This window comes from Cimex lectularius, unplaced genomic scaffold (assembly GCF_000648675.2).
Source record: "Cimex lectularius strain Harlan isolate CLEC.00 unplaced genomic scaffold, Clec_2.1 scaffold82, whole genome shotgun sequence".
Taxonomy (NCBI): Eukaryota; Metazoa; Arthropoda; class Insecta; order Hemiptera; family Cimicidae; genus Cimex; species Cimex lectularius.
In genome coordinates this window covers 1609549-1623276 of record NW_019392695.1, presented here as the reverse complement: position 1 = coordinate 1623276, position 13728 = coordinate 1609549, and the positions used below count along the sequence as shown (strand labels likewise).

The window sequence follows — 13728 nt, the reverse complement described above, 5'->3', positions numbered from 1 at the left end:
AATTTTCTTACTCAACATCCCTTTTAATACCTTCATGAGGTTTGGAAAAAAATACTAATCCCGTCATAAAGCACAATAAATTTTCATTTTGTATCACAATTAATTATTTGCCCCCTTAGGCTTTATGATTGCTTCCATTCGTGTTGGTACACTCACAAAAAGTATTGCAAAGTCCTGGGTGTTGTCCCACTCCTCAAGGGTAGTTGGGGGAGTTGATCCCATGACCGAGCATTTCTTTTGAGAACGTGTTCCATCGGGTTTCATGCAAAATAAATGATTGAGAGCTTTAAGGAAGGCATAAAAGGCACTAAAGCTTTTTTCTTTCAAATTACCTTATTTTAACATCAAATTAACCCTTTTAATTTCAAAATAAGCTTCTTTTTTATTTTAAATTAACCCTTTTAACTAACCTTTTTAATTTCAAATTTACCCTTTCAACTTCTAATTAACCCTTTTAAATTTTAAATTAAACTTTTGACATCAAATTACCCTTTTTAAAAATTTCAAATCAACCCTTTTAACTTAAAATTAACTATTTTTACTTCAAAATTAACCTTTTTTAATTTCGAATTAATCCTTTTAACTTTAAATTAACCTTCTTTAATTTTAAAATAACCGTTCTTAATTTTAAATCAACACATTTCACATGAACTTAACTTTTCTAATTTCAGGTTAACCCCATTAACTTCAAAATAAACCTCCTTTTATTTCAAATTAACCCTTTTTATCTACATTAACCCTTTTAACTTCAAATCAACTCTTTTTGACTTCAAAGTAATTTTTTTTCAAATCAACTCTTAACTTCCAAATTTAAAATAACTCTTTTTGAATTCAAATTAACGTTTTTAATTTCAAATCAATCCTTTTAACGTCAAATTATCCCTTTTTGATTTCAATTTAACTTTTTTAAATTTAGAATTAACCCTTTTAACTTAAAATTAATCGATTGTATCTTCAAATTAACTTTTTTTAATTAAAAAAAAGTTTTTAATTTTAAATTAGCACTTATAACATCAAATTAACTTTTCTAATTTCATGTTAACCCTGTTAACTTCAAATTAAACCTTTTTTCCAAATTAACGATTTTTAATTACATTAACCCTTTTTAATTACAATTCAAATTAACAACTGTATATGACTAAATACACATTTAAAGTTTTTATCGATTGTCAATTTTAGATTTTTTTTAAACATAAAATATTTTGCCTCTTAAAAACCAAAAATTGATTTAATTTAAAATTAAAAGTTATGTACAAATTTGATGGACAAATTTACCGCACCAAAATAATGTTTTGTTTATTTCCTTTATTACCTTTTTGATGATTAATTATACTTGCACTATTAATATTCTTATTCTTCAATATTTTTTCAATGGCTACAGTCAGGCATATTGGTGAGTATGACAGTGTCAGGTCATAACATTATTAGTGAAGTCGCCAGGAGACTGAATGTAAATCATCCTGCATAAAATCCTGCAATAGGAAGGGTTCTTCGTTGCTTCAGAGATGCAGAGCTTCACACCAGAAGGCACGGGAGGGTCGGCCTAGGTCTACAGACGAGAGAGACGATGATCCATCCATCAGGCTCTACGAAACCGCAGTATCACGGGAAATTAGATAAGAAATCTTATAAGATCTTATAAGACAAGTCCAAAATGTTTCGATTTCCTCAAGGACTGTAAGAAGAAGGCTTAATGAAAATAATCTCAAGGCCCGGCACCCGGCTCGTGGACCCCTTCCTACCATAGCTCAGAAAATGGCCAGGCGTCAATTCGCATGGGAACATTTCAATTGGACATTGGAAGATTGGGGACGAGTTCTCTTTGCAGATGAGGTGAGAGTTGGTCTCAGATGGGCTTAATTTTGTATGGGGACGCTCTAACTTATTACAGGTACTTACAAGACATAACCGAAGAACATGTAGTGCCATTTGCCTCCCCCCCCCACGACATCGCAGAGAAATACTTGTTAATGCAGGATAATGCCAGGCCCCATAGAGCACATATTGTGATGATCGACTGAATGAGGTTCGAATTGAGGGCTCGGTGTGGCCAGCTCGAATCAAACATATTTGGCACCAACTTAAGCAACGAATACAAACCCAGGTCCTAAACAATCTAGAAGAGCTGAAAATAGCTGTTTTTGATGAATGGAAAAGAATTCCTCAGGATTTTACCAGAAATCTTTTCGAAGAAATGCAAAGACGTTTAACTAGTGCTTCGTGCAGAGGTGGAAATACTCGGTATTAAAGGGGACAACATTTTTTTCATTTTTATTTATTTTATTTTATTTATTTATTTTGTTCTTTACTTCATAATTTAAGGGTGGTTCGTTTATTTTGTACATGAGTGTATATATGAGATAAATCCCCGATTTTCCTTAGTACAATATATACAATACAACAATGAAAAGCCGTCGGCTTGTGTTTGTAATTTTTTATATATCTGTAAACGTATACAAATTATTAAAATATTATTATATTAAATAATATTGAATAATTATTCCGAACTATTGTGACGTCATGTTGTAGGCGATTGAGACGATATGTGCTACTGCGCCCCTGTAACCTCTCCTTTGTTCTACCATAAACCTGCCCCTCCGTGTTCTTGGGTTTCTCACGTGGTTTTTTGTTGATCGTCTTGTTTTCTTTATTTAAAGACGTTCGGAAATGACAACTGTCATCCCGAGGTATCAAACAACGTTATTTTCATTTTGTTTTAGATGAGTGCGTTTTTTGTAGCATATGTAGTACTTACTTTATTATACAAACTTACGTTTTTCTGTATTTACAATATAGTAGGGTGCTTATGTTAAACCCTAATTCATGTGGGACAAGATGTGGGATTATATCCGGTGACAGACCATGTTATTTACACATAATCTCATCAATAAGCTTAAATTAAAACAAAAAATGCAGTTATACAGTCTAAATCAGTTTTTATGTACTCAAATTCAGTAATTTAACTATTAATTAAACCTACATTAACTCAAATCAAAATGGTCGCCTACGGCAACAGGAGCATGTACAGATTAATTTACAAATAATAAGTTTAGTGAAAAAACGGTAAACTGTTTAACAAATAGTAGGAACTAAAGCAAAACGAGTGCATGTACATTATTTACAGTTTTTAAATACTAAATTAGTCACTGGTCACCAAGTCTTTTCCTTTTCAGACATCAGATGTTTTGGGGTGGTGATGGATGAACAGCAATTTCTCTTAGCAAAGGGTGGTGGGTGGTCATACTTTTTTTTTGTCTTAGTTGGTGGCAATGTTGGCTACCATCGGTTTTTTTGGGTCATCGTGAAGTGTTGTGCTCCTCACATACCATGGGGCTCTTGTTATGTGTTATATTACCTCAGAACCCAATTTTGAACTGTCTGAACCCGATTCAGTTGAGATTTGCTTGCTGAAGCCCATATCTCACAACTATACATCCATATTGATTTTATTTATACCGGGAGGTAATTTAGACTTTTTGTTGAGAAGAAAGCACATTGGCCTGATTCGGTGTGTACTATCTGGCCATACAACTAATATAACTTGATTTGTATATATTTATATATATTAATCAAAGTTTCACGATTTTTAACGTTTAATAATTAAGTCTTTGTCTGAAAAAAGTAAAAAGAAATGTAAATTGCTAAGGAAAATGAAAAAGTTTAAAAAAGATGGACAGGTAAAATTTGTTTTAATTTTGTTTTAGATTTTTAATTATCCTTTCAATATCATGTATTTCCATTTCTTGCCTTAATTACATCTCGAAGATGCCTCGACATACTTTCTACCAGTTTGAAAATGTCTCTTTGCTGGAGGTTAGCCCATTCTTCAAGAAGAGTCCTTTCAAGATCGTGGAGTGGATCAGGAAATGATTAATTATGCTCTTATTCGTCTTTTGATGTTATCCCATAAATGTTCGATGTGGTTCAAGTCTGGAGAATGGGCTGGCCATGCTAAGACCCTGACGTTATGCTGTTGAAGGTACATTTGTACTATGTGGTGGAGCATTATCGTGCATTAGAATTGGATTTTCGCTTATTTCATCGAGGATAGACAATGCCTGATGTTCCAAAATTTCATCCACATAGCGAGTGGACGTCAAAGACCCTCCACAAACAACTACCAGCTCTGTGCAACTCTCCATTGAAATTCCCGCTCACACCATCACTGAGCAATGTTGAAAAGGTTGGCTGGGAAAAATTACAAGCTTCGTACCTTTCATTTCACCTTCTCCACACTCTTTCACGTCCATCTGGAGATTGTAGAGAAATGTGCATTACATTTTCTTAAGAAGGCACCCTTCTAGAACTTTTAATTTAATTTTTGGTTTCAAAACAAACACCAAATTTTTCAAAAAGCACTAAATTTTAAAAGTGATAAAAAAACTCAATTTGCAACCTCATTGGAAAAATTTACAGTAGAGTTTGTCAAATTTCATAAAAACTTGTACATTTCAGAAGCTTTCTGGCAATATACCCTTGTCTTTAATTGCACTGAACCAAAATGCAGAAATTTTATGCTAAATTCAACAAAAATGAAACAAAACACAAAAAAGAGAAACAATAAACGTAGGGAACCACCAAGTTACGTCGAATTTTTCTTTTCAATCTATCGTGAGCTTTGCCAATTAGGTTGCAAATTTACTTTCTTTTTTTTATTATTTTAAATTTAGTAGTTTTTGAAACGTGGTGACAGTGTGAAAACATGGAGTGGGGTTAATGTAGTAATTCAACTTTTTTCCTGGGCAAAATTTATTTCAAAAATTTTAATGCAAAATAAATAAGCACAAAAAGAAAGAAAAATGAAACTAAACACATAAAAATGAGGCAATAAAAATAGCAAACAACTAAAGCAGAAAAATTGGACAAAATATCTGTAGACAAAAATAAAGAACAACAATACAGAAGTAGTAAAAACCAACTTTTACCTAATAAAAAAAAAATTCAACATAAAAATCAAACAAACCACAAAAGAGAAACAATAAACATAGGGAACCACCAAATTAGGTTGAATTTTTCTTTTCAAGATACCGTGAGCTTTTTCCATTAATTTGCAAATTTACTTACTTTTTTTATAATTTTAAATTAGTCGTTTTTGAAAAATTTAGTGTTTGTTTTGTTACCAAAAATTAAAATTAAATTTATTTTACAACCTTTAATTTAATTTTTTTTTAAAGCACAAAAATGCATTAAAAAGAGGCAGCACTTAAACATAGCGACAACCAAAGCTAGAAGTTCTAAAAGGTGCCTTCTTAAACAAAATTGGATTTCCACAAAAATTAATAATTCAAAAGGTACTAGTAGATTTATGACGAAAACCGTAGATAGTTAAACAACATAAAATGTTGAATATCTGCAAAAGAGTTGAAATCAGACCATGGTTCATATGAACTCTTTCTGTCACTCTGGAGGTGTGAAATTCACAAGTTTGTGGCGCGAGTAGCTTGACACATTTAACAGGCAAATGTTCCAAGTTAGGATAAATTGTTAAATCTGAGGTTTCGGATTCCGAACCGGCTGAAATTTAAGATATTAATTCTCTCCTATATTTTTTTTTTATTATTATTATTTTTTTTTTATGATTCGTCTAATTTTTTAAATAGGGGAATCTGGGTTGGTGGTTTGTTTATTAAAACTATCACTATTTCATGCTTAAATACAGCTTTTTACTTTCAAATTAACTCTCTAATTAGATTTTTATTTTTATTTCATTTTAGACCTTTTTAATTTCAAATGAGCCCTTTTTAATTTCAAATTAACTTTTTCTTTAAAGCATAAAAAAACCTAGGGATTAAGAAGAAAGAAAAGCATATTTTCCTCTTTTTTTTTTAAATTCAATTTTGAATATCTGCGAAAGGATTGAGAATCGGACCATGGTTTGTACAGTGTTTTTAATTCCATTTGGAGCATAGAATCTGCTGGTGAAGTTACTGCATTGTGTAGAGAGGCACCCTGTATAATTAAATAGTTCTGAATTTATTTTTACTTCTAAATTCAATATAATTTCAGGTTTCAACTTACTGAAGAAGCTAACACAAATGAAAATGCGAGAAAATTTTTCAAAAAAATTGAACAAAGGAGAAAAAAGAAGTTGAACAAAGAGTCAAAAAAATCAGAAAACAATGACAACAATATTGATGTGTGTAAAAACGAAGTCGATGCAAGCATTCCTGTCAATAGTGCCATTGAAAGTAGTGATCTGTCTCTGCAAAGTAACCAAGATAAAAATGTTTTTGTTTTGGGAGGACATAAGTTTGAAAAAACTCAAAAAGTTTGTTTGTTCAAATTATTATTTTAAAATGTTAAATGCACTTTAAAAAAAAATATATATACATGTATGTATTTTAATAGGTAAATCGAGTTCTTCCTAACTGGTTGCAAAACCCAACTGTAATATCAACTGACTTAAAGGACTTGAAGCTAAAACCTAAACATCTTAAATTAAGCAAGAACATTAAGGAAAATTTGAAAAGGAATATAAAGTATTTGTTACCAGGTATATACTTGATAGATAATTTTTATTTAAGGGACCACGATAGTGGGGAAAAAACTCATTAAGGCCATTAAAAAACAAATTTATTTATTTTCATAAAATAATTTGCTTTTAGTACAAGCTGAAGTTATACCTTGGCTTATGAAAGATTGGCAATCTAAACTTGGAGTTAGAGCTAAACCATCGCGGGACATATGTGTTTCTGCACCAACTGGCAGTGGAAAAACATTAGCTTATGTAATCCCTATTGTACATGTAAGTTTTAATTTTTTTATTTGTCGTTAATGTGTTATTTCATCATTATTTAATATTGATGTGTATTCCAGTCATTAGAAAAACGACTCAGGTTAGAAATAAGAGCATTGGTTATTGTACCAGTTCAAGAGTTAGCACTACAAGTGGCAAAAGTCTTTAAAGAGTACGTTAAGGGTACGAATCTTAAAGTATTAGTCACTACAGGCGGTAAAACATCTTTGGTCGAAGACCAAAAAAATCTCGTCAGGCGTTTACCAGGTCAGAGGAAGGGATTATGTCAGTTTAATTATTAATTAATGTCGTGTAAATTTTTCAGGACACAAAGAGGCATATGAAAGAATGGTTGATATTTTGGTTACAACTCCAGGAAGATTAGTTGAACACTTACATAAAACAGAAGGGTTTGTACATTTTAGTTTTCAATTTGACAGAATCAAGTTTACCTTACGAAAATAATAAGAGCGACATCTTGTTTAACTAAAAAATTAACCCTCTTTAATCTTCAAATTAATTCTTTCTTTAAAGCATTAAAAAATGACGAGATGGGATGAAATATGAGCAAGTAACTTAATGTACATTTACAATTATTATTATTTTTTATTTATTTATTTTAATACAAAATAATGCAATTTAATGGTAAGTTGATTAAATCAATTTTTTTGTTAACATTACTAATTGAACTTTTTATAGACTGTCGAAGAGNATCATATTATGAAATAGGAAAATGATACAAAAGAAATAGGACGTCGGTAGCCGCAACTGTCTCGTAGTTGAAATACCCTCCTTACAAGAATTCTTTATTTCTATATTTAATTTTGATTTTAATTGATTCTTTTTCATATGGTATTTTAGATAAAAACCTATTTTAATTTGTTTTTGTTTTTAAATCAAATTAAAAGAAGAATCCTTAATTTTAATTTATTTTTTGTAACATTTAATTTTTATTGTAAACAAATTTTCATGAGGTCTTCGATAAAACCCCCAATATACATGCTCAAATGAAAAAAAGATTTTTTTATTTTTGACACATTCACAGCCATAAACAAATCTTACAGGGTGTCCTTTTTAGATGGCTTAATTTCGCTTGAACTAATAATGCAATCAAAAAACAAGAAATATGTGTTTAATATTTTTTAGTCTTGTTTCAAATTTTAACTCTTTTTGGACAAAAATTATACATGGTACTCAGGCCCAGTTCAACTTCAAAATTTCAAATGCAACCCTATACATTCTGACGCATCATTTTAAAGGATTTGTCACACTGAAAACAATGGTGCAATCAGATTTTCAATTGGTCAAAAAATGATAAAGTTATGGAAAAAAGTTCATTTGGTTTGCGACTTATTGATCACATTTCGTTCGAACCGCTCGCCTTGCGTAAAAATGGAAATATTTGCTTTTTTTTTAACCACTCTTCACCGGGGCTCAGAGCGATGGAGTCGGGGGAGGTGGATTGACAAGCATTTTCCATCCATTGCCGCAGTTCTTCAACTGAAGTTGCTGAGTGGCGTAGACACTGTTGTTTTTTTTAAATGGCCCCACAGAAAATAGTCAAATGGAGTTAAATCGGATGACCGAGGAGGCCAACAGATCTGGCTATGAGGTTCCATCCCGGAAGTGACGATTCCAAATTATGTCTCACCTGCCAAGAATTGTGTGCTAACCATCCATCAAGCTGTAGAATCATCATGAGCCCATAAAAATCAGTGTGTCCTTGATGTCGTCCTATGTCAGCAGAACGAAAACAATCACGTTAGGATCATTGATCTTTTAAAACTGCCTTTCCATGTTTGTAGTTGTTAGTGTATGCTCACAACTAGCTTACAGGTGTGGTTATTGAGCCTCTCCCATAAATGTTTGCATATATTTTTTAATCCTAAATGTAGAAAGTGTGTTTGTTAAGGTTTTTGCATAAAATTATTTTAATAATTTGTTTAAAATGTAATTACCTAATCTCACTTGATGGAAATTTTTACAGGTTTGTTCTGAAATATTTAAAATATTTAGTAATTGATGAGGCTGACAGAGTAATTGATAGTATGCAGAATAACTGGCTGTATCATCTCGAAAGGCACTTGGAAGCGCAAGGTACTACAACTTTTCTTGTTTGTTATCTAGTTATTTGATTTTTACATTTATAGTTGTTATACTTTCATAGGTACTCTAATACCAAATGTTTTAAATTTGACTTCTTTAAATGAGAGAATTTTTACACCGCAAAAACTCCTTTTCTCTGCTACTTTATCACAGGACCCCGAAAAATTGAAACAGCTCAATCTTTTCCAGCCTAAATTGTTTACATCTGTAGTAAAGTCCTCAAATGAAAATGAGACGACAACAGGTAATTTAAAATTTGTTTTTCTTATATTTTAAAAATTATTGGAAACGTTTGTGTATTCACATATTGAATGCCGACAAATATTAATTAATATAACAGTAAATTGGGGCTTCATAAAACAGACTGTGAATTGAGCCTACCCCATCATAAATCACAGAATTCACTAATTTCGTGGTCCACTTGACCAATTAATATATTACAATTAATTAAGGTTTTTAGTTGAGATAAAAAAGTCAATGGCACGAGCGGGATTCGAACCCACGACCTTCGGCTTGATACGCCGCTGCTCTACCACTTGAGCTATCGTGACCTCGATCCACTCGGACACTAACTTCCCATCTCAACCCCACCTTTTGAATTTTCCCTCCTTTTTGCCATTTTTCAAATGTCGTGTAATCGGATTGGATTCTCGACGACAAATGAAATGGCCACGGAGAGCTTTAGTGAAGTATACTTCATTTTAAATCATTAAATTCACTAATTTCGTGGTCCGCTTGACCAATTAATATATTACAATTAATTAAGGTTTTTAGTTGAGATAAAAAAGTCAATGGCACGAGCGGGATTCGAACCCACGATCTTCGGCTTGATACGCCGCTGCTCTACCACTTGAGCTATCGTGACCTCGATCCACTCAGACACTAACTTCCCATCCTAACAATCCCGCTCGTGCCATTGACTTTTTTATCTCAACTAAAAACCTTAATTAATTATAATTTATTAACAAAGTTAAATTTTTCATGTTAAGCCGACCTGATGATCAAGTTTATGTTTATTATATTTTATGTCATGCCCCATTTTTTTAAAAATTTGGAAGTCTTTTCCGTTCTAATAAAAATGATACCAGACACTCAAAATTTCTCAAAATTCAAATAACACATTAAATTGAACTTATTTAGTTCTGAAGGAAAACTTCAATATTTCAAGAATGAATTGATGGTTTCCTTTTGAATTGTTATTATTGATTTTAGAATGGAAAAGGACTTATGAAATGTGTAAAAAAATGGGGCATTACATATTTAAAAAAAAAAAAAAAAAAAAAAACAGTTGATCACCAAGTTGGCTTAATGCTTACACTTATTCAGCAATCGTGAGATGCAGTCTGGTGTGATGTAGGTTTCGGAAAAACATTTTCTTTATCCTGCCAACATTTCGATTTTTATTGAGATCATCTTCAGGGCCTGGGATTTACAAACATTGTTTACATTTAACAAATACATGTAGGATGTGGAAAAAAGTGAATTTATACAACGCAAAATATATTTTTTTGTATTCAATCAAAGTATTTCTACTCACTCAAAATGTTTGTCTTCTTTGTAATTGTGCCATTCTTGCATGTCGTGTTGAGAGATTTTGCTGTTTTATGTTTATATATGTGGGATTTTGAAGGGGTGGGGAAGGAAGTCGGTATAGAAAAGACATTTTTGTGGAAGGCGCCGGCTTCTTTGAGGTGAAAATGTAAATCCCAGGCCCTGAAGATGATCTCAATAAAGATCGAAGCGTTGGCACAATTAAGAGAATGTTTTTCTGAAACCTACATCACACCAGACCGCATCTCACGATTTCTGAATAATTATCGATCCACCACACACAGCTTACACGTATGAAAATCCGATTGTGGCATTACAGAAATGCTTTTCAGCAAAAATTAAGTACATTAAATAGGGATTTTAAAAACAAAATTAATTAACTGAAATAAAAAGCATAATCAAAATAATTTTAGGAAACACTGGTGACTTTATTGGAAAGTTCACAACACCTGCTGAACTGGAAGAATTTTACATAACTGTCAACGAAGCCTTAAAACCATTAGTCGTTTGCCAATTACTCAACATGGGATGGAAGAAAATACTCTGTTTCACAAAATCTGGAGAAAACGCTCACAGGTTATCCAATCTTCTGACATTGCTCAATCCAAAGTTAGTAATCAAGGAAATATCTTCGGCATTGCCGAGGCATGTCAGGGAAGAAACAATCACGAATTTTGCAGGTGGAAAAATTGATATGTAAGTATTTCCACTATTCCATGATATATTGTTAATCCATTTCTATTAAACTAATTTTTTTTAATTGTTTTATCAGGTTGATTTGTTCGGATTTAATGGCTCGTGGTGTCGATATTCCTGGCGTGAAATATGTTATATCATATGAGCCTCCAAAATTTATTAAAGGCTATATTCACCGTGCGGGTAGAACAGGACGAGCAGGAGTCAAAGGAACAGCAGTAACTTTAGTGACAGCCACACAAGTATATACAATATATAGTTTTTTTAATATCCAGTTGTCTAAATCGCTTTTTTGTATTTATCTTTAATTTAATTATTTGCCAGGCTACAAGTTTTATTCAGAAATTGAAAGATGTTAAAAAAACAAATGTTAGTGAAATGAAAATTGATGAGGAAATATATGCAACAAGAGCTAATGATTACAAATCAGCATTGAAACAACTTCAAATGAATACAGAGGTGTGTATTTTGGTGTACAACATTATACAGTTTAGAAATGTGTGGTGATTAGTCAATGATTATTGGGAAATCGTGAGATGCTGTCTGGTGTTATGTATTGGGTTGTCCGGAAAATAATGCAGGATTTTAAGTTTTCATTAAAAAAAATCTATATAAAATATTCTGTTTACGTTTACAGGATTACTCATTTGTATGAATGTCAACACTTATTAATCCTCTTCCAAATGATATTGTTTGTTTACCTCTGTAGCATTCCGCTACTTGGAAATAATTCAGTCATCCTTATAATGTCAAAGCGAGAATTTCGTACGATTTTCTTTTACGAGTTTAAACTCGGCCGAAGCGGAGCCCAAACGGCTAGAAACATTAACCAAGTCTGGGGCGAGGGTTGTGTTAATGAGTGCACTGTGCAAAGGTGGTTTAAAAAATTTCGGGAGGGAGATTTCAGCCTTGAAGATGAAGAAGGTCGTGGAAGGCCTTCCTCTCTTAATGATGATGTTCTGCGATCAGTGGTGGAAGAAAACCCCAAAACAACTGTTCGAGAACTTGCAGAGCAACTCAAAGTCAGTAAAACGACCGTCGCTGACCACCTCAAGGCGATTGGAAAAGTGAAAAAACTCGAAAATTGGGTTCCACACTCATTAAACGATCGCCAAAAAATCAGCGCTTTGATGTTTGTGCATCACTTCTTTGTCGAAACAAAAATGACCCATTTCTGGCCAGAATTGTTACATGTGACGAAAAGTGGATTCTCTACGATAACACTAGACGTTCTGGACAGTGGCTCGACAAAGGAGAAGCTCCAAAGCCCCCAACTCATCAAAAAAAGGTAATGGTTAGGGTATGGTGGGCTTCATTTGGTTTAATACACTACAGCTTCGTAAATCCTGGCGAAACCATCAATGCTGAATCATACTGTAACCAAATTAATACCATGCATCAGAAATTGGCAGTAATGAAGCCCTCTTTGGTCAATCGGAAAGGGCCCATTTTGTTGCATGACAACGCTCGACCACATGTGTCACGTGTAACGTCACAAAAATTATTGGAGCTTGGCTATGAAACTTTGCCTCACCCACCCTACTCTCCGGACCTCTCGCCTACTGACTACCATTTTTTTAGACACCTGGACCACTACTTACAACACATAATATTCAAAAATCAAACGGAACTGGAAAATGCATTTATTGACTTTATCAATTCTAAAAATTCTGAATTCTACTCAGACGGAATTAATAAGTTACCAACACGTTGGGAGAAATGTATTGAGAGTATGGGAAATTATTTTGATTAAAGAACATTGCTTTAAAGTAACTAGTTTCTTTTTTTTTGTTTAATACCAAAATCCTGCATTATTTTCCGGACAACCCAATAGGTTTCAGAAAAACAACAAGGAAAACAATAGACCGCATCTCACGATTTCCGAATAATCGTTATCCAGCTTAACAAATCTAGAATTTAATATTATTATTTTTTTTACAGGAAGAAAGAAAGTCGAAAATTAAGAATCTGAAAACGATGAAAACAAAGAAGATGTCAAAATCGAGAAAACGAAAACAGAAAAAACAATTTTGATTCTGTTTTAAAGATTTTCAATTTGTTAAACTTAATAATTGTAAATCTAAAGAAATATTTATTGAGTTATGTTGACAGTGATCACATATGTTTTCTATGTGTTATAAGTGTAAATACTTTTGTAACATAAAGTTGATAGTTTTTCATGAACTTGGTATTCTTATTCCTTAATAGACAGGGGGTAAGTTTTGTGAAAAATCCTAAGATACGTCATATTTTTTTTTTTTTTTAAGCTTCTCGCGAATCAAAAAGTTTTGACTCACCTGGGTCATTTACATTAAAAATCGTTTAAAAAAATCAATTTTTTGGGTTTTTTCCATTTATCTCGTAAACTATAAGGTGTACGAGTAATAATTACACCAATTGGCTCAACAGGGTCATTTATTTTGGAAATTGTCAAAAAAATTTAATTTTTTTTTTATGTTGTAAACTATAAGCTTTACTTAATTAAGATTTTTAAGTTGAGATAAAAAAGTCAGTGTCACGAGCGGGATTCGAACCCACGACCTTCAGCTTGATACGCCGCTAATTTACCACTTGAGTGAGCTATTGTGACTTCGATGCCCTCGGGCACTAACTTCCCTTCTCAACCTTCCCATCATTGG

General features: G+C 32.5%; 1 protein-coding gene across 1 annotated transcript; it reads left to right on the top strand.

Moving 5' to 3' along the window:
- The first annotated feature begins 2579 nt into the window (after positions 1–2579).
- Positions 2580–13273, top strand: LOC106664149 (probable ATP-dependent RNA helicase Dbp73D). Its single transcript, XM_014389599.2, has 12 exons — positions 2580–2687; positions 6007–6268; positions 6349–6493; positions 6606–6745; positions 6817–7003; positions 7062–7146; positions 8724–8833; positions 8904–9086; positions 10807–11089; positions 11166–11331; positions 11414–11548; positions 13031–13273. The coding sequence occupies exons 1-12, from the start codon at positions 2668–2670 to the stop codon at positions 13121–13123; spliced, it is 1809 nt and encodes a 602-aa protein (XP_014245085.1). The 5' UTR covers positions 2580–2667; the 3' UTR covers positions 13124–13273.
- Positions 13274–13728: the final 455 nt, after the last annotated feature.

Bases quoted from the DNA above. Each gene is read 5' to 3' on its own strand.
- LOC106664149 (XM_014389599.2), top strand. From the start codon at position 2,668: ATGACAACTGTCATCCCGAG. The intron at 7,147-8,723 runs GTTTGTACATTT...AAATTTTTACAG, and splicing joins CACTTACATAAAACAGAAGG to GTTTGTTCTGAAATATTTAA. The intron at 11,549-13,030 runs GTGTGTATTTTG...TTTTTTTTACAG, and splicing joins AACTTCAAATGAATACAGAG to GAAGAAAGAAAGTCGAAAAT.